Here is a 21,840-nt window from a genome sequence, read left to right on the forward strand (position 1 = left end):
TCTTGATCTTAAATTGAATATGCACATGTGATGCAATAAGACAGTAATGAAGACTGATGGGATTTTGAGATTTATGTTCCGAAGTACCAGGTCAGGGAGCATGGGACTGTGATTGGAACACTGCACATATACTAAGCCATCAAGGTTCTTGAAGAAGAAAATTACAGTCTTCTATCAAATACATCTTATGATTTAATTTTTATTCTAAATTGTATCAAACCTGAAAGTTAATTATGAATGATAGACAGAATGTTGTATTAAATTTTCTAATATGTGATCTATTTGATAGCTTAAGTCTATCAAACTTATTTTCTAGATATCATGCAAAGGTCTTCACAGGGAAGGAGATCCATCTTTACTCTTAGTAAACTTCTGTCCTTTTTCAATTTGATGGTCATTTTTTTCTTTTTTCATGTCTGGTGGATCCAGTCTATATTTTACTTTCTACTCTGTCTAGATCAGAAAAGTACAGTATAACCCTAACATTATATTTTTTTTTTAAAAAGAAACCTCACAAACTTATATTCTTCCTAGGAAGGGAAATTTTTGTGCAAAGAATGCAAATAAAAATGGCCAAACAATGAAAAGACTCAGTGTTGCTAAATTATAACCGCATGACAGTTAGAGACACCACAAATATAAAACAATGATACTTTTGCCTGATTTGGCGGGGGGAAGTGTTAACCTGCTATTGTTACAGCTGACACTTCAGGTAACTATAATGATAAAGTCTCTGAGTGAAATCATGGCTCTGTTGAAGTCAATGGGAGTTTTGCTGATGATTTCAACGGGGCCAGAATTTCACCCTCTATCTTTCCAATTTGTTCAATTAGCATATTTGATAGCACTTTGTTTATAGTCAGTTTCACTGCGCAGGGTTTTCATACTACACCCAGACATTAAAAAAAGACAGAAATTGTAGTTGTGAACCACAAATGAGTAGGGAGTTTCAGGAAGAGGTATAGCACCTGAAACTATTTTCAATCCACTTCTAGAAATTAAATAGTTTTCAAGTTAATAGCTTTCATTTAAGATTTTCCTACACGTAGAAAAGTTGCCATTCCGTTCACCAGGCCCATTATAATTGCTCTGTTTCATCTCTGAAATTCTGGACATAGATGACTGTGGTTAGAACCACTGTCTTTAGTTTTGCCCCTACCAAAATATGCATGTTTGTGTGGGTGGAACATGCCATTTCACACACATGACAAATAGAGTAGTAAGATGTACAGTTATCAATGTTTCATGCTAACACAATTCAATGTGCATGTTCAAATGCAGATATTGTGCATATAAATAATTGTACATGCAAAATATGTGTGCGCTAGCCTACAAGCTGGCTGATTGCAAAATGCCACATCCTGCTTTAAGTTTTCTAAATGGACTGTAAACAGGGATGGGGGTGGTGATATGCTGGTCCTAGCCTTATGCTGGTTAGACCGCTCCCAGACCTACAAGTCCTTGAAACAGACTCTTACTATTTAGCATCCAGTAGTCACAATCCCAGTTTCCTGGTGTGAAATGCAAATGTTTGTCAAAGGAATTGGCTAAATTTGGCATTATGCTTTGCAGATTATCAACAATATCCAATTTATATATATAAATTCTAATCCTAAAGGGACAACAGTTCGTAATGAACACTTCCAAAATTAGTATTACCTGAACTTACACTATATTATCCTGCAAACTAATAACAATATCAATTTGTATTAACTTCTGTAACTTATAAGAAAAATAATTCTCCAAAGTTGACTATTCGATGTCGTGTTTTAGTTGGAACGTGACATGCTGACCATGTGCCGGGGCATGCTGTTAATCCACAGAGCCATTCAGTAACCCCAGCATACTGCAGGATGGAGGAAGGTTTTCCAGATACAGTTAGACCCAGTGTTATGGCCTTATACATCCTGGAGTTGGTGATTCAGGAAAGTAGTAATTCAAGTTAGGCCATCTTCAGAAGTAATGAAGCAGATTAGATGGGAGGAAAGTATTCTGGTGCAAGTATGAAAGATAAGGGTTATCAATACTGAGATGTGTAATGCTACTCTGTCTACACAGGCAGCTGTGTGTAAGGTATGTGTAACTACACGCCGTGGTGAAAAGCAGGCTGTATCCACACTGTGGCAGTGAAAGGCTCTGGCCGGAGGGGTGAGGAGGGGGTAGTGGGGAAAAGGTTCCAGCTGGTCCCCCACCTCTGGAGCCTTTCCCCACTGCAAGGTGCTGAGGGAGCCTTTCCCCACTGCCTTTCCTTCCAGAGAGCACCTTTCCCTGCTGCTGGAGGAAGGCTTCGACTGCAAGGAGGCAGTGGGACCCTACATTGCTAAAAACAGCAGTGTAGATTAGAGTAGGAATAATGTTCATTGTTAGTGCAATGCTCTATGCCTGACTCTGTCATACAGTATAGTATTTCCTCAGTAAGTGCAAATGTTTCTTGTGCACTCAGTACCTCCCCCTCCCCAACCTTCTGCATTTCCCAGAGTTACACAAGTGGCCATCTGATGGCTCTGAACGATACAGCAGCAGTGCTTCCCAGGCTATGATAGAAGCATTGTGCAATAGTTAGAGAAGAATACTGAGCTCGGGCTGTTGGGTTCTCATCTCAGCACTATGTAACTCTGAGAAAGATACAATCTTTTTCTGTGCCTTAGTTTACCAAATGAATAAAAAGGACATAATGGCCACCACACAAGAGGGTTGAAGTTAAGTTAATGTTTGTAAAGTGCTCTGAGGTCTTTGGCTAAGAGATGCTGTATACATATAACGTATTCTTTTCATAAATGAGTAAAACCACTCAAAATACAAACTAAACCATCACTGCAGTCTTCATGAACTCAAGCATCTGTCTGTTTACAGCAACAGTAAAACTACAACCACACATTTGGACGTAATTTATCATTGTCCTACGGCCCCTTTACTCTGACTGAAAGGGGCCATAATGCCAAACAATCTGGCCACTGAAGAGTTCTCTTATATACCTGCATGTGCTAGAACTGTCACAATGGCTACATGCCACTGACTTTTTTTCCCTCTGTGAATCTCAGGATGCACAGATTATCCCTTTGAGTCTGGCTTGAAGTGGTTTCCATCATATACAGGGTTTACAGTTTGGTTCAATGGCTGTCAGCATCCCCACTATAAAAATTGTTCCAGCACCACTGCTTTGAGTTCCCCATTCACTTATGTGAATGTCAAAATAACTAGCAATATGATAGCATTAACTGTGCATCAATGCAAAGGGATATCTACTGTTCATTTAATAAATAAATAAGGCAAGCATTGCTCCTTGTCTTCCCTTGCAGAGTACTAGATTAACTTGTGTGGATGCTGTAGGAGCATCTCTCTTGTGAAAATTGAAAGTCCAGGTCATTTGATGATCAGTATTTACAGCTCTGAAGGTTTATTGTCAGGGTTTATAATCTTCTTATCTCAGTTTGATATCCCTTGTTGTTTCTTACTATTGCGCCCTGTCTTGCTTAGCTTCAACAAAATAGAACACTCTCCCCCCACCCCACTTCCTTCCCCTCACCTCCATTTTTGTCATTTTAAATGTCCTTTCCCACCCTCTCTCTTCTTCTTTCCTAGTGCTACCTACAGTACTCCAGTACACTGATCTTCCTTCTCATTATGTTTGTAGCCCTCCATTGGTTTTGTATTGGAAGGGCTACTACTGATTAGATCGTCTCATCTTTTCTAACGATTTCCTTTGTAACTCTGATATAGCATTTCAGTATTCGTTCGGGTGCAAGGTCTTCCATGCAAGGACTGTGTTTGTAGAGTGCCTAGTAAAATGAGACTCCGTTCCTGATTTGGCCTTTTATTTGCACATGTGAAATCAAAATAACGCAGCATCATACCAGTATCTGGGCCTCGCCTGATTTCCTGCATACTAGAGCTTAAAAAATGAACACAGAGGAGCATCTCTTTTTATCATGAAAAATTTTTTACGAAGCTGCATAACACTTTGCTCACAGTGGGGAATCCATCAATAAAGCAGTTCATCAGCACGTACTAATAGAGAAAATAGATTAATTTCTAGCATAGCATGAGTGATCGTGTTCTTTACATTAACTCACTGATCCTGGTGATGCTGGAGCTAGAGCTGCTGTATTTGAATGTTGTTGGTTTCTATCTACCCCCAGGTAAGCTCTACGCCATTTTATCTCAACAGCTGCACAATCATTCAGGCAATGGGAGCAGGGGTAAAATTTGATCAGAAGAAAGTCATTGGCTGGGCTCGCAAAGGCCTTACACTCAAATTGATGGCACTTTTGTGTTTGTCTGTACATAACACAATAACTTTTGAATGCCACATCCAAGCAATTCCAAAAATTCCAGGTGTGTTCTAGGTACTGATGGCCAAAATCCTTTTGTTGGGGGAAAGTCAGAAAACTGAAAGGAAAATGGGGGACAGATGGTGCCCCTGTGTAGCACAACCACAGCTTCAGTCACCTCTGCAATTATCTGTATCCAGCAACTGGTTGTTGACCCCCATTACCACCCTCTGGCCTAACAATACTCTGATTTCTATCCATCCTCCCAACAGAGTTTAATATGTAGACACTGTGAATGTCTTTTCTTCCAGACAAACAATGATGATGGGGAGAATGGGGGCATGCCCCTGATAGCGGGAAGGGGGTACACACATAGCCCCTGGATTTGGGGGAGGAGAATGGGGATATTGGTAAGGAGGAAGAGGAGAGGGCACACATAGTCCTAGTCCACGGAGTGGGGGGGGGGAAGAGGAAAAGGGAATGGGAGACTCTGGAATAGTGAGGGAGGAAATGTGGGGTACACAGAATCCGGAAGACTGGAGAATGGTGGTATGTTGGGGGGAAGGGTACACAGATCCCCCCGCTATGGGGGAGAGGTGTGAATGGGGAGGCACAGAGTCCCTAGCATGGAGAAAAGGAGGATCATTCAGAGCTGCTGGCATTGAGGGGGGAGGAAATATGGATCCTGGTATGGCAGGCGGGGAGTGAGAGAGAGAGAGAACCTCTGGAAGGGGTAATATTGGGGGGAGTTGCAGGGAGTTTATGAAATAGAGGGGGATGTGAGGGTGGCACACAGAGGCTTGTGGGTTGGAATTGAGGCATGCAAGAATCTACAATGTGGGCGACCTCTTATTGCTTAGTTACCCGAAGTTCATTAAACACTAGCTGTTGCTCAAAGACACTAATGTTTTTTTAATATAAAGCCAAGAAATCAAAGGCATCGAACACAAGGTCCTGTTTTGCCTGGTTACCTTGGTGTAATAGAAGATGGAAAAGGAGATTGTTGAAAAAAGTGGATGTAGCTCTGTTTGAATTGGCCAGTAAATGTGTGTTAATTAAAAAAGAAAAGGCTAGAAACAAAATGTATCATATTGGATCAGACAGAAACCAAGGCCCTAAACCTGCATTCTGATCCACAGAGGCAGACCCTTCCACCTGTGCAAATCCCCATTGATATCAGTTGGGTTTTGTATGAGCACAGGGGCCTAGTTTAATGCTTCCTACAACTTTGGAAAAGTTTTCATGTGGAGGCAGGGAGGGACACACTTCTTAGTGGTTTTACTCCTCTTTCTCCATTCCCTACTCTCTTTTTGGTTTGGCTTATTATGATAGCACCTGGAGGCCTCCACTAGGATCAGAGCCCCCTTGTGCTAAGCACTGTATATACACATGGTGAGAGCTATTCATACAAGCCACAGGGGATGGTCCCAGTGCGCTGGCTCCAGCCTGAGCCCAAACGTCTACACTGCAATTTCACAGCCCTGCAGCCTGAACCCCATGAGCCCAGGCCAGCCCCAGGTGTTTAACTGCAGTGTAGACAGACCCTATGTGACTTTCTCAGGGTCACCCAGCAAGTCATTGAACTAATCTATCCCAGTCCAGTGCTTTCAGCCACAAGACTCTCTCTCCAATCAGAAATGAGGCGCTGGTGAGACCTCATTTGGAGTACTGTGTGCAGTTCTGGTCTCCCATGTTTAAAAAAGATGAACTCAAACTGGAACGGGTGCAGAGAAGGGCCACTAGGATGATCAGAGGAATGGAAAACCTGTCGTATGAAAGGAGACTAGAGGAGCTTGGGTTGTTTAGTCTGACAAAGCGAAGGCTGAGGGGGAATATGATTGCTATCTTTAAATATATTAGAGGGATTAATACAAGGGAGGGAGAAGAATTATTCCAGCTTAGTACTAATGTGGATACAAGAACGAATGGATATAAACTGGCTGTGGGGAAGTTCAGGCTTGAAATTAGACGAAGGTTTCTGACCGTCAGAGGGGTGAAATATTGGAACGGCCTTCCGAGGGAAACGGTGGGGGCGACGGACCTGTCTGGTTTTAAGATTAAGTTAGATAAGTTTATGAAGGGAATGGTTTAATGGTAAAACATAGTAGTCAAGGAAAACCAAGCAATGGTAGGTAAATAGTATAATGGCTAACAGGGGTCAGGCTGGAGACTCTTGCCTATATGCTCGGGGTCTTACTGATCGCCATATTTGGGGTCGGGAAGGAATTTTCCTCCAGGGCAGATTGGCTGAGCCTCTGGAGGTTTTTCGCCTTCCTCCGCAGCATGGGGCAGGGATCTCTAGCAGGAGAGTCTCTGCCGATTGAAGTCACTAAAAACAGGATTGGGGACTTCAACAGCAGAGTCCAGGGAAGGGGTAGGGACGGTTTTATGGCCTGCAGCATGCAGGGGGTCAGACCAGATGATCATAATGGTCCCTTCTGACCTTAAAGTCTATGAGTCTATGAGATGAAAAGACCATTCTTTTTGTCTTCCTATTCCATGCGTGTGTCTAACATGGCTACCGTTAAGCCAAGTCATAGCTGTAGACAAAGTTAACATTTTCAAGAATGTTTTATAGAGACCCATTCAAGGCAATCTTTTCCCATGCAGTTGATCAAAAACAAAAAACCAACAAAAAAGACTACAAATGGAACTTAAATTGTTCCCTTTGTGTGGGACTTCTCTGTGGTATTTTCTCTTTTACTCAAAAGTAAGGAAATTGAACAAAAAAACAAAACCAACCCTATTTGAATCAGAAGCTTATTCAGCACAGTAAATGTTTGAATTCTCCAACCCAAGTAGTCATGGAACATTTCAGTGTTTGTTTTTTTCAAATAGTTAGCTATTCCTGTTAGTCTGCCTTTGCAAATGTGGTGTTCTGCCATGACAAACAGCAGCTAAGGAACAAGGCACTACACTGCATCAATTAAAATAAAAAAATATCTTTCTCCTCAGAAAGAACAACTGTCAGCAAATGAGGTTCCATGGGTCAGAGTAAGATGAGCAGTTTGGGGGAACGGGCTGTGGCAAGGGCTAAAGATGGCAGAATTTAAAGACTAGGGCCCTGATTAGTAAAAAATTTAAGCAAGTTTAACTTGAAGTAAATGAGATTTAAGACCACGTTTTTGCTGAAGAGGGGCCCAAATCCAGGTATCCTTAATGATAATTTCACCTATATGAAGTCAGTTGGTATCCTATGTGAGTACTACAGGATTTGGCCTTAAATGTGACTGCTGAATAGCACACAACTCAGGAACCAGTCTAGTGAAGTTTGGTATTTTAATTAGTTACAGTACATTCAGCAGAGAAACAGGTATTCAGCACACATGTGATATGCAGCCCACATAGTATTTATCAGTGAAATTCATGTATTTTGCATATCTGTATTCTTGATAAGGGTAAGGAGAAAAATGAGGTCATTATCGTAAAAAACCTGAATCATCTCAGTACTTTTTTTTTTTTTTTTTAATGTTTCTTGAGATAGAATACACATGCTAAAGGATACAAGACTCATGCTGCTAACTGTTATATAGTCAAGACACACCTTTGGACTCTAACAAATTGCCATGAAAGAAAGTCGGATGACCACATTGTTTTAAAATCAACAGTGCAAGATTTTTTCCCTGCTATCCTCAATCCTGCTATGCACAATCCGTATAGCTTCTTTTTAAAAATACAAGTGGACTTCATTATGTAAAATAAGTTTATAAACAAACACAGTTAACCAAACCAATAAATGCAGGACCATCATGATTCATACACCACAAACCAAAGCAAGAACATGATCTTTTTGCAGGATAGATTTACACTTGTTTGGGCAGGAGTGGGACTGTGTCGTTGATCTCTCTGTGAAGTGCCATACACACCTGTAGGGATGCGTTAAATATACATTCCCTTATAAATATACTAATGTGCTCAACAGTAATGGTTCCAAGCAGCGTAACTTACAGCTGCGCTGCTGCAGTGTTTCTGATCATTTCCTGTATTTTTGTATGGGTCAAGAAAACCTGACCCTGAATACTGCTTATACTTCAATGCAAATACATGATTATTTTGTACAACTGGTCTACAGAAATCTGCTGCACACATATCCATTTCTGTGAAAAAGTATTTCTCTTATTTTGAGCCTAGTAAACAACTATTGGGCTACCACTATGTAAATATTCATTAAGACCCCAAATCATTTGAGCATGTCCTTAAAAGTTAAAAAGAAGCTCTGGATGATGGACTAAGAAGTTCTGAAGAGAAATAATTGACAATGGCACATATGTATTTGCTTTTCATTGTAACATGTCCCTTCTTTTTCATTGTCTTTTTGAATGGCATTGTCTTTTAGATAAGTTCATGGAGGATATGTCCATCAATGGCTATTAACCAAGATGGTCAGGAACACAATGCAATACTCTGGGTGTCCATAAACCTTTGATTTCCAGAAGCTGGGACTGGACAACAGGATGGATCACTCTGAAGCATCCAGCTGTGGCCACTGTCAGAAGACAGGATACTGGGCTAGATGAACCAGTATGGTTCATTCTTATGTTCTTAAGCACCCTCCATTTAAGGCCAGAAAATAGAGATCTCAGAGTCAGATCTAATCTTAAATCCCTCCATTTAGAGCTTTAGCCCGCAGGTTGCTAAGCACTCCAAAAAGCAGCTCACCATTCTCACTCCTATTGACTTTAATGGGAGTTGAGGAGACTCCTCACTTTTTAGGGCCACTCTCTCCCATTAATGTAGTGCCTAGCTCAACAGGCCCCTGAGCTGGTCTAGGCCTCCAGGAACTACCACGAGTAATAACTTCTACGAAGCATTCAGCACTTTGCAGAATTGTGCCTTTTAAAGTGCACAGTGAACCAGATTATTTTTCCCATTAAAATTTTGATGCTGGTCTGATTTGCTTTGGTTCCCCATATACTACTGTATTGCATGTTAATTGTATATAGCCCAGGGCAGATCTCTCTCATTTTTAGTCTTCCACATTTAAGCATAGCCAGCTTTCCAGAACATTTTCTTAGTCGTCCATACCGATCATGAATTTTGAAGATATTGCTTGAAATATGTTTTGGATTTATTACATATCAATTTAACACAAACATTTTGTGAGCTAGATGAGGTTTTTATGATAGGTGGTCTGCTGGATTGTATAATGAGCAGATCAGCTCTTGTTGGCAATTTCCCCTCCCCCCCACAGTGAAATTATTAGCTCATTTTGTCATAATCAACCTGGCTAGCCATCATATTTTTAGGAAACCCAAAATCTAATGTCCCTTTATGCATTTGACAGCAGTATGCATTTCAATTTAAATGGCTACAGTGAACATTTAGTATCCTGATGACTGTCTCTCCCCTTCCCGGTCTTTCCATTTTTTAAGAAAAAGCAGCTGTTTATTTTCCCAAAGGCTCTATAGAAGTTATATTAGCAAATGCAGATTTCTTTTTCTTTTGAGCTAAACCAGTTGTAAGTGTTGGAGCTTAAAGCCTGACTAGTCTCCTCCCTGTCCCTACCTGCCTTTAAAAAAAAAAAAAAAAAGAAAAAAACCCCCACAAACCTAAAGATTGCTGCTGGCATGATAAGGAACAGCTGTGGTATGAAACTGCATACAATTACAGTTCTTCCAGGACTGGAACACAACAGCTTTAAGCACACACACACACACTTCTCTCTGGAATTTCACTAATACACGCAAGACATTCCTTTAACTTCTTACTGTAGCCGAAGACCGTATTTATCAGACTTCAAGCTGGAAGCCCAGTCCTGCAAACACTTATGATAGTGCTTACAACCATGAGGAGTTCCACTAGGCCTTGCCGGTGGTATTTGTATATTTAAATAAGAAAAAACAAAGTTTATCTGCTGCCCTTTCATGGAAGAGCAAAGAGGAATGGATGAAGTAATTTAATTATTATTTAGTTGCTTTTTTCTTTTGACTTATAATTACTTGATAAACTCAAGATATTTCTCCAAGCTCAGACTTTTCAGCTAGAAGAATCATCAGAGTTTAATTCAAACCCAGCACAACACTCAAGTCTATGCCATATATATATATATATATATATATATATATATATATATATATATATATATATATATATATAAATTGACCTCAGTGTCTTGAAACAAGTAGCACTACTGCTTAAAAATGACGAGCTTTATAATTCACACTGCTTCTTTGTGCACCAGAAGTATGTCCATATCCCAGACAGAGAATAATCAATTAGTGAAATAGCATTTTGTGACTCCTGGACAGAATATGAAGCAAACTTTGTAGAAAACTGACAAAAGTTTGTGTAGCTGTGTTTTGTTTTAATTTAAAATTTGATATATGCTTTTTTTAATATCCCAAAATGTCTTAAGTCCTTCACTAGTACTTCAGCCATTTAAAATTCTCTTAAATCCATGTGGGCTATTGGAGGCCTTGGAAGATTATGAGCTGAATTTTGTTGGCAGTGAATGGCAGCCTGCCAGAATGAAGAAAGGCTGACTGTTTTCAAAACTTTGAAAATATTTTAAAAGGAGTGCCAGAGAGGAGTACTGAAGTTCCCTATAGAACTGTATAAATATCACCCATAGGAGGATCTACTGTTGGAGCCTAAAAAGCCTTAATTAGAGTTAAAACACAATCTGCTATTTTTCTCCTCTTTTAGTTAGTTCTCTATCTCTTCATGCTGCATCTTGCCATAAAGAGTACATTTTAACATGGGAAAGAATGTGCTTTGAATCATAGGCAATTGAAGGAAGGCCAAAATGTCAGCTCATTCTGGGATTCTAACCCATAACCTTTGTCAACACAGTAGTGCTGAATTTTTATGCTGTTCTAGAAATCGGTGGCTTGAGTGAAGCTTAACTTTAAGACAATACCTTTAAATAGACTTCCTGTCCATAAAGACTACTCTTTTTCCTGGTTCACCACTAAGGCAGTTTCCATAAAAAGGCCAGCCACCTGTCTCCCTCCAACTTTTTTTCCTAAAACCATTCCAACCAAATGTTTCAATTTGGCTTCTCAGTGTCAGTTTCTTAGTAAACTGTTGCAGAAGTTCAAAAGGCAATGAAAATAAAACAAGTTGTGTGTACTGGAGTAAGCTGAGTGTAAAAGAGAACTCAAAAAATTGTCAGAATACTGTAGGAGCATTCTGGTGCCCGTGGCTTTAACGCCAAACTTGGATTAGTGCAATGTCTTAGTTAATGGCCTTCCAGAAAAATAAAAATAAAATGGGGCTCCTGCTCCTGGGGAAAAAAAAAATACTATTGCCAGAATGTTAACTTCAGAAAACAAGGTTTTCATATTCCTACAGTCCTGAGAGAGAGTCACACTGTGGCTCCTTGTTAAATATTGATGTAACTTGAAAATTGCTTCTTTTGACTTATAATTAGTGCACAAGTTGGGATTTATGCTGTTTTCCTTGAGATTAGTCGATGCCTGAGATCTTCTTAAACTAGTGTATTGGCTAGTCCAAAAATAAGATCAAGACTTGGGACCAAATTCTCTTTTCCAATCCATATTATAGTCTCCAGAAGCTGAAAATGTCATGTAATTGAACGGATAACAATATCCATACCAAATATTTGCTCCTAAGGTGTTTTGCTGTCCTCCAAAAAATGCTGTTCCTCAGTTCCACATGTCCTCTGCATTTCTGGTGGCAGAGCTCCACGAGAGGGTGTGTTTTCCTAAACTGTTCGTATTTTACTGTTTGAAAAGGGTGGATCTAGAAACAATTTAGCAAGCATCAATTACAATTGACTTGGGCCGGGATACATTATTCCTTAGTGCTTCCTCAGATGCATATTACTATAGAACTTTCTGCTGAATAAGTGGTTCAAATACAAAATCTAAAACAAGGCAATTAGATGAATTTTGATAGTCCATAAGGGATTTGGGGCCCAGAAATCCATGGATAGACTATGCTGAACCACGTGTTTGTGTATGTATATTCATTCTGTTGCATTGATGAGAGAGATAAATATTGATATTTTTAATTATTTTGGGTTCCAAAGCCCATTGGAGTCAATGAAAACCTCAGGGGTTCTGCAGGCTTCTTTTCTATCACACAGTTTGTTCGTTGTGCACACGAGACCACTGAGGAGATAGCAAGATGATTTTCACTGTGATACCATCAATATATGGATGACATGAGGCTTATAACTAATCTAGATAATGTGATGTATCTGATTTTCGAAGTGCTTGACTGAGATGGGAACTTGGATGAAAATGTTGCTCAATTGAGAAGTCAAGGGTGATGCTAGTAGGTTGGGGTATGTTGGTGGCATCTTGAGGGTGTAGAGGAACTGGTGCCTGCCCACATTTCTTTTGGGGAAGTTGTCAAAGAGCTTCATTGCTTGATGAGTTTGGATCTGACTGCTTTTGGATTCTCAGCGGGTGCTGGTGGTCAAAAGCACCACTTTTTCATCTGTTAAGGCAACTGTGGTCATTTCCTCAGATATAGAATTTATCCATGCCATTGTTGCTTATAGATTACAATAATCCATTATGATGTACATAGGACTACTCAAGGACCACACAGAAGTTCAAACTGTGGCTGCTTGACTGCTTGGCAGCACTACCTTCAGGGATAATCTTGCCTCAAGACTCTGAAAACTGCATTAGCTTATCTACCCAGATGAATTCAGGAAAAAACTCCCATTGGCTTATAGAGCTTTTCCCCCCAAGTAAAGACTTCAGGATTTAGCCCATGGTTTGTAATGGTTTATGATGTTACAGAGAAGGGCTGTTTTGAGCTTTTTTCCTTTCTTTGCTGAAATTCAGAAATTGTTACTTCTGTAGCTTCTTTCAACCAGAAGACTCTCAAAGTGCTTTACAAACTAGAAATCGGGTTGGCAACGTTCGGCACGTGGCTTGCCAGGGTAACACCCTGGTGGGCCGGGCCAGTTTTATTTACCTGCTGATGCGGCAGGTTCGGCCAATCGCGGCCCCCACTGGCCACGGTTCGCTGTCCCGGGCCAATGGGGGCGGCGAGAAGCGGCACGGGCGAGCAATGTTGCCAACCCCTGAACTAGATAGAGGCATGAGGTTGCCCACCACTGAAATTCAGCCACTTCAGGGGTAGGATAGGCTACTGTTTAATTGTGCACAATAACACTAAACAAGTTAAGTCAGGAAGTTGAGCCTACTATTGTATTTAGTTGATATTAGAAGGCGAATTAAAGTAGGCAGAATTTAACTACCCAAACTGGAATTTGGCCAGGGCACCTAGATAAACAGAAACTCTTGCAGAAACTGCCATGGGAATTTAATGACTGCAAATGATTTAGACCTCTGTTTCATCCAATAGTGTCTAGCAGTACAGTGACCCAAGCATCATGCTGGGGCAGGGCAGTAGTTTAGTATTGATATAGAAGGGACTGTCACACTATTGCTATCATTTGTAGTTCCTTGACTTTTACTTTGTGTTCTCCCATCCAGCTACTGACCAAGTCCAACCCCATTTATGTTTGAGATCACAGCCCAAGGAGGTCTGGCTGCATAAATACACGGTGAATAGCTGGGCTATCAGCAAGTCACCTTGGAGAAGATGCAGTGTGTTCTCTGCTCTGTTTCTAGTTGATATGGACAGGCTATAGTACCACCCATCTTAATTCTGTCAGCCAGCAAGTGTTCATGGACATCCCAACAGAGAACAGTCCTAATGGGATTCTGGCCAGCCCTTGTGGAAGTGCCAAAGGAGAGGGGAACTCACCTCAATTTTCTTCCTACTCATGCTGCACTAGATGTATGTACAGGGGCTGGTTAGAATCTGATCATGGATGTTTACTCAAGCAACTTCTTTGCATTCACAAAGTCCCTAGCTACCACATCAGCACGATACAAATAGTTAATAAAATAGGAACCTCAGGAATTGGCTCAAAATAGAGAAGTTATCAAAAGAGAGCAAATCAAGATAACTAAGGTTACTTTTGACCAAAAAAAAAAAGATATATATGTTTTTCCTGTCATCAAATTGTACATGAGTGACTCTTTTGTATTCTGTGCTCAAGAAGATTGCAGGAGCACTCCAAAGAGGCATGTACACATCTTTTAAAAAACAAAACAAAACCAACAATAATATACTTCTAACTCCTTATCTCTCATTTGTGCCCCGTATGTGGCAAGAAATACATGTATGTTCCTGGGTACTTCAAGAAGTCAAACAGTGGTGGGCAGAATTACAACTTGGTGGAATGTGAGATGCTGATCCATTTCCACAGTAATGTGCTATTTTTAAGTCATGCATCATGGCATCTTCAAAGAGGCCAGTCATAATTATGATGGATTAGACTGCAGAGTCAGTCCTAGATGCAGTAATTGTTTCACAGATGCTGCTGATGTGACTTGAATTTCTAATAAATTATGGCTGGGGAAAAATATGTAGAGCTGCTAAGTGTATTGGCTCTAACAACTATTACTGGAGGAGAAAAAATAAACTACTATCCATTAGTAAAGGTGAGTTTTCTTTAAAAGAAATGTAGTTCACCCCACCACAAATGTAAAAAGACCATAGAGTCCAGATTTTGCAGTCGCAAACAATTCTATTCAACAGTAGCATCTAAAGCACATGCATGGTGTACTAGCTGAAATAAATACTAGAGGTATGCCATTGCTTGGTATTTCCTAACTTTAAATTGCATTACAAAAAATTACTGTGATTTGTCTGAGCACCTTTTATAGTTTGTAATAAGACGAGATTCAGGAGGATTGTGAATAACTGAGTTTAGACATGGGGAATCAAGAGTAAGGCAAAGTAACCCCAATCCTACAGTTATTCTAAAGAAAGGAAGTGTGAGGCGTTTTAAACCAATGAGTTCATACTAGGCTTTGAAGAGTCAAATAGTTTAATCCTGCTTTGGATTGTCTTCCACCACCTCCTTTTATGCTGGAGCCAATCAGAATCCAAGGGATTGGTTGATTTGTAGTGTGAGGCTTTTGAGAAGCCTGTGAAAAGTGCATGTATTTTTTGTCATATAGTAAGGAAGGAAATACGTGGCTTTCAAGGATCATGAGTTTCCCTCCTGAGGAGCAGGCACACTTTGCACGGTTTGCATGCTGAGTTTAGATACAGGCCACACACTCCTCAAGTAGGGAGGCTCTTTTATCCATCAACAAAACACAGAGCAAAAGGAGCTTTTGAAAACTTGTAACAAGAGTTAAACTTTACCCTCTGTGATAAAGTAGAGTTCAACCACCAGTGTTAAAATACTGATATGCTTTGAGGACAATGGAGAGGATTCCTATGGCTCAGTCACACAGATTAATACCTTGTTTTGATGGAAATAAAAAATAATCTGATAGGGCAGTGTTAATTACTGTTCCTTTGTACTTTGCTCAGAATACTGTGTCATTTAGCAGCTTACACACTCATTTTTCACCTCTGGGAGTTGTTGTTCAGCTGCAAGCTAAGGTATCAAAAGACAGCAGGTAGGGAATGAAAGGGAAGGAATTTCAGGTTAGAGTGAATGTCTGTTTCTTTCACCCCATTGGGAAGGAATGTAATTCTGCAGCATCCTTTACTTTGCATTTTTACTTCAAAGAACTATATGGAATGAGAGAAACTTAGAAAGTTTCTCTGATGTGCCAGTCTAACAGCGATGTCTATTGTGCTTTGGAATAGTCTCCCCAGGAAAGTTACAAATGCCTTATCACCTGGGACTCTTAAAGCTAGCCAGGCCAAGATGCTGGAATATATATTGTACACAGAAGAATCCTGCTTTATTAGGGGGACAGACTAGAACTGATCTTCTCCATCTCTAGTTTCTGTTTTTCAAATTACTTTATAAACTCCCTTTGTTAGAGGTGGGGTTTTGGGAAGCAACGTGACCGTAGCATATTTTCCTTGTATAAAGAATAATCCGAGCACACAGAGAAAAGGGTTAAAAGCACATTTAAGAACTAATGAGGGGGTGTGGTTATCGTATGTCCAGCTGTCCAGTTTTGACTAGCATGCACCTGTGATGCTTCGATTGTCCCTATTTTGAAGTCAGCGCCCTGAACAGAAAGGGAATCCCAGTAATCTTATATAATACTATCAATTCTGCTTATAGTAATTTTACATAGCCCCAAGAGCAATTCTTATTTAAAGAGCGTTTCTGAATTCTATTACTCACTTGAGCTTAGTAAGGCAATAATACCCAGGAATTCAGTGCACATTGTATAAATTAGGTGTAATTTGATATTGTAAAAAAAATTAGAGAAGGATAAATAATCCTGTTCTGTGCTCTTGGAGGCAAATCTACTGTGATAGGAGAAATTTTCAAATGTAATAAGTCCTCTCTGTGGAGTGGTAATATCAGCCACTTGTGAGGCTCAAGCTTGCTTAGCAGTCCAAGCAAGTATGAATTAATAATAGAGAGCCCTTCATATTCCCTTTCTATGCAAACTAGCAGTAATGACTTCATTGCAAAAATTTGCCCGAGTCAAAATTTTTACCTTAGACTCATTTGTACCTTTAGTACAGTATGTATTTATTATTTGCCTCATTTTCCTAACTTTCCCAATCCTTCCAACATCTGCAAGGTGCTCTGCCAGTCTGTCTTCTGTCATTTGGGCTGTTGGTGGAGAATGATAAAACCAATAAAGAACAAATTCTGGAGAGAGTTCAACAATAGCTTTCTCAACTTTTTCTATCATTCTGAACCTTCAGCTGATCTGCCTAACCAGAATTGGACAGTTGTTGGGTGGAACTTGTTCACTACACCCTGGCAGCACTTTTATCCAATGTGAAACCTTTTTTATATAAATAAAAGGTAAATATTTTATTGAATATTAATATATTTATTTAAGAGAAGAATTTCCAAACAACCCAATTCAAATCCAAGACGCTCAGATTTTAGGCTTTGCTGCGAAACAAAAACAAAAATACAATTCTAAAGGCATACTCACAGGCTGCATTCATAATGTCAAGCAAGTACAGTCTGTTGCATATGAATACCATGATTTTAATTTTTTTCCTTAAATAAATGCATCATGGTAATGTTAGTACTGTAACAATAATGAATTAGTGTAGGGATTCCAGTGGAGAGAAGTCGGTTTTTGTTTTGTTTTCTCGTGCCTGTATTTTGCTAAGGGTGAGATCTTTGGAAAACCAACTTTAAATGACCTTGTCAAACAGCTGACAAGTAAAGGGGCGGGGGTATCTCTCTAACCAGCAAGCTTGGTGGCAATAATCCTTCAAATCAGACAAAAGAGGCTTGGCATACTATAATCAAATAACAGGATTAGCTCTAAGTCTGGGAACTACAATTTCTGCATGATTTTCCACCTTACTTGGAAGAAAAATCATTACAGAAAAGTACAGGCGAAGAGTATGCAAGCAGTAAATACTTATATTTTATTTAAAAATGATTATTAGTCATGCAAGAGATTTAGCGTTAAGATAAGTATATTTCTGTTTGAACAGCATTTTCTCATCCCCAGTTTATTTTTGCATGCCCTTTTCTATACTAATCTGAGTTTCTCACCTGTGCATCCATTGTTAAGAACATTTTCAGCACCAAGTAAGTTCCTATCAAGTTTGAAAACACACTTGAACTAATCGGTTTCAGAGTAGCAGCCGTGTTAGTCTGTATCCACGAAAGCTTATGCTCTAATAAATTTGTTAGTCTCTAAGGTGCCACAAGTACTCCTGTTCTTCTTTTTTTTGAACTAATCGTGTGCTGAACTTTAGAAAGCATGTCAAATTAAAATGTGAACTAAGACAGTATTTTGCTATAAAGTATAATGGTTTCAAGTTAAGAAACTAAGAATTTTTCCTGCATTTTAAAAGAAGGTCCGGCTAGTTCAGTTTCACTCTGCTTGCATACCACCATCAGCTTCACATGTTCATGCCCAATCTGATATTGTTTCAGTTTCAAGTTTTATCCTTCATTTATTAAAAATAAATCATACTGCAGCATAAAAAAGACACTTTATAATAACAAAGTCCAATGCTACTGAAAACACCCTCAGAAAACATTGGGAGACCACTGTAACGTGGCATGCTGTGCATAGATAAGTCAGGAGGGCAGATGCTCAAATATTGTGTCTGGTCAGTGATTTGATCTGTATCAAATAAAACTAAACTTACACCCTTTTACCTCCCTTTTTCTCTTTCAGATACGTTAAAAGGGCAGCCTTGTGGATGGGCCCGGAGCAGGCCAGATGGAACAGGATAGAACCAACCATGTTGATGGCAATAGATTGAGCCCATTTTTAATACCACAGCCTTCTCCTGTTTGCCAGGTGGAGCCTTTGTCAGTGAAGCTGCAGAATGGAAGTCCACTAACAGAGAGAACCCATGCTGAAGTAAATGGTGACCATAAGTGGCTACTTTTTAAGAACAGCTATGGAATACCTCACGTGAAGGGAAACCCAAATAACCGTACCAGCCCTGACCTCCTACAGGAAAAGAGAGTGTATTCCAAGTATATGCAAAATGGTGGGATAAAACGCACTTTTAGTGAGCCTTCTCTATCTGGCCTTCATCAGAACAAGAAAATTAAACAAGATGAAGTAAATGGCGAGAAAGATGAGCCAGGGGAAAACAATGAAAAACCAACTGTCTCCAATTCATGCAATGAGAAGGAATCTGTGAGTTTTACTGGACAAGAAAATGCAGCTTCTGATTTTATACAGTCTTCAAGATACAACTGTGATGGTTCAGAAAATCCTGAAGATCTCCAGATTCAGAATGAGCAAGAGAGGGAAAACATTAATTGCCACAACAAGAACATTGTCTTACTACTTAAAAACAAGGCAGTGCCAATGCCTAATGGTGCTACAGTTTCTGCCTCTTCCATGGAAAACATGCATGGTGAACTCCTGGAAAAAACACTGTCTCAATATTATCCAGACCATGTTTCCATTGCAATGCAGAAAAACACATCTCACATAAATGCCATTAACAGTCAGGCTACTAATGAGTTGTCCTATGAGACAACACATTCATCCCATACCTCAGGGCAGATCATTTCCCCACAGACCTCAAACTCTGAGCTGCCTCAAGTGCCAGCTGTAGTGGCTACTGAGGTCTACAATATGGAAGACTCCAGTAAACCACCTGTATTACCAGGTAGCTATTCACTTCAGAAATCGGAACTACAGCTACAGCAACAAAACCCAGGCTATGATACACAACAGTTACCCATAGGAAATGGTAGTGTTCATGGAAATATGGGGCGGGCACCCAACCAAGGTCCCTCTCTAAGTTCCAGCAGTAATCTGCAAGCTCACAACAATAGCCTGGAGGGGGTTTCAGAGCAAGCAGAAAAAAATGGTGCTTTGTTTAAAAAAATGGTGCACAACTCAATGTCTAATAAGGATTCCTTCACTCCTCCTCCTGCTTCTGCTCCTCCCCCAGCTCCAGAAACGAACAGCTCTCTGTCCATTGCGGTTACAGAAGAACATCACCCCTATGACAACACAAATGTTGAAACTCTTTCTATAGAAGTGAAGAATGAAGGGCAGCAGGAGGAACTGATATCCAAGAGTCCTGACCTTGCCCAGCAACAACCTAACTCTCAACAGAAGCCTGAGGTGTCACAACAGGGTGGCAGTGAAAGTGATCTGCCAGCTGCCATGATGACCTCCATTCAGCAATGCACAGAAGAAATAAAGCCAACATCAGAACCTCACATCCAAGATCTGCAGGTAGCTGGGAACAATGGAGAGTTGCAGCAACACTATCAACAGCCCCTGGGACAAAAAGAACATGAGATCCCTCCTGAGAAAGGAAAAGACCAAGTGAAACAGCAGCCTCAACATTATCCAAAACCAGGTTGGATAGAATTGATTTCCACTCATTTTCACCATAGAGATTCCCCCCAGAAGCCCAGTGAGGCTTTATTGAGGTCAATTCTCCAGTTCCAGCCAAATCCAAAGGAACAGATGCATTCAAACCAGTATACTGGGAATCCTGAGGCATTAAAAGAGCCTTCAGGACAGTCCCAGAGCCAGAAAATAATACAGCAGGAACAAATGCCTCAACTGTACAAAAGCGAGGCAGCACAACTGCAAGCCCATCCGATAGCTGAGCAGCAACTGCAGTTCCAAAAGCACTCTCCCCAGCCACAGCTCACAAAGATGAATTCTCTGGTGAAGTCCTATGTGCAGCAACACCAAACGCAGCCGCTTCATTTCCAAGCAAGACAAGAACAACAAACTGAGCAGCCTTTGGGGGCCCTGTTAAAACAGCAGTACTTGAATCCCCAGACAACAGAGAATGAACAATTCTTACATTCAAACATTTTACAACAGATGTTGCAAAAACAGGCGCAGCAGACACAACTGTCACGCAGTCCACAGTTAACCCCGAACCACCACCAGCAGCAAGCCCTGCAAAGGAAAAGCAAAGAACTGTCTCAGACCTTTTCCCATTCCCAAAGTGACAGTGAACAGCAAATAGATGGGGCATCCTACAGTCAGCTTAAACGAGAAGAATGTTTTCAAACTGAGAATAAGTATATAAAACCAACTGAGTTCCCTCATAACCCTCAGCTTGGACTAGAGCAGGAACAAAGTAGCAACAGTAAAACTTCCCTTTACAATCAGATTCTGAAAACAAATACTAATCTGCAGCATCCTGGCCGTATGCACTTGGTTTCTGAGAAGAAGGAAAACACCATAAATGCTGAACTCTTTGGAGTAAACAAAATGCAGGACTTGCAACATATGCAATATTATCTAAATAGTATGACCCCAAAGCAAGAGGTGCATCATTGCTTTCAAGAACAAGAGCAACAAACTCAACAGGCTTCAGTTATACAGAGACCACTCCAACAACCAGAGGGATGTGGTAGAAATTTGAAACAAGATATGTCCAGCCACCAAGCTACACCGATTCAGCAAAGGTACTTACTACACAGCCAACAAACTCTCCCACAAGACCAGAGAGGGTGTCACCTTCAGGCTGAACCCCACAAGGATTTTCAAAACCATGCTGCTCTCAGGTGGCATCTCTTACAAAAGCAAGAGCAGCAAATACACCAACAACCCAAACCTGAAATTTGTCCCAGTGTGATGCGCAAGCCTATAAAAGTTGAGGCTGGCTCAAAGTCTAATATCTGCATGCATCTATCAACTGGACAGCTGGAAAACAAAACATGGAAAAAAACAATTAAACAAGAGAATCAGCACTTCAGTTGTGAGAACATGCAACAAAAGAGTATCATTGAGACAATGGAACAGCAGCTGAAACAGATTCAGGTCAAATCACTGTTTGATCACAAAGCTCTTACTATCAAATCACCTAAGCATGTGAAGGTTGAAACAGCAGGCCCTATCACTATCCTATCAAGAAATTCTATTGCTGCAGAATTTGACAGCCACACCACAGCCTTAGATCAACAAGCTATTCCTTCTGCTGAAAAAACCCCAACTAAAAGAACAGCTGGATCTGTTCTAAATAATTTTTTAGAGTCACCTTCCAAGTTATTGGATACTCCTGTAAAAAATTTATTGGACACACCTGTCAAAACCCAATATGATTTCCCATCATGCAGTTGTGTTGGTAAGTGACAAGAAATGTACTAAAAATACATTGTTAATTCACAATTAGGACGGTGACTTTCAAAGTTGTTGGGGTTTTGTTTGGTTTGGTTTTATTT

At 40.2% G+C, this 21,840-nt stretch overlaps 1 protein-coding gene across 2 annotated transcripts in view; it reads left to right on the forward strand.

The window, feature by feature from the left end:
* Window positions 1-21,840, forward strand: part of TET2 (tet methylcytosine dioxygenase 2) — an 87,632-nt gene that overhangs the window by 39,269 nt on the left and 26,523 nt on the right. For both annotated transcript variants that reach the window (XM_005287874.5, XM_005287875.5), the window contains exon 2: window positions 18,353-21,743. In XM_005287874.5, the coding sequence (XP_005287931.2) occupies window positions 18,398-21,743 (3,346 nt within the window). In that variant the 5' untranslated portion in view covers window positions 18,353-18,397. The remainder of the gene's footprint in view (window positions 1-18,352; window positions 21,744-21,840) is intronic.

This window comes from Chrysemys picta, chromosome 5, assembly GCF_011386835.1.
Source record: "Chrysemys picta bellii isolate R12L10 chromosome 5, ASM1138683v2, whole genome shotgun sequence".
NCBI lineage: Eukaryota > Metazoa > Chordata > Testudines > Emydidae > Chrysemys > Chrysemys picta.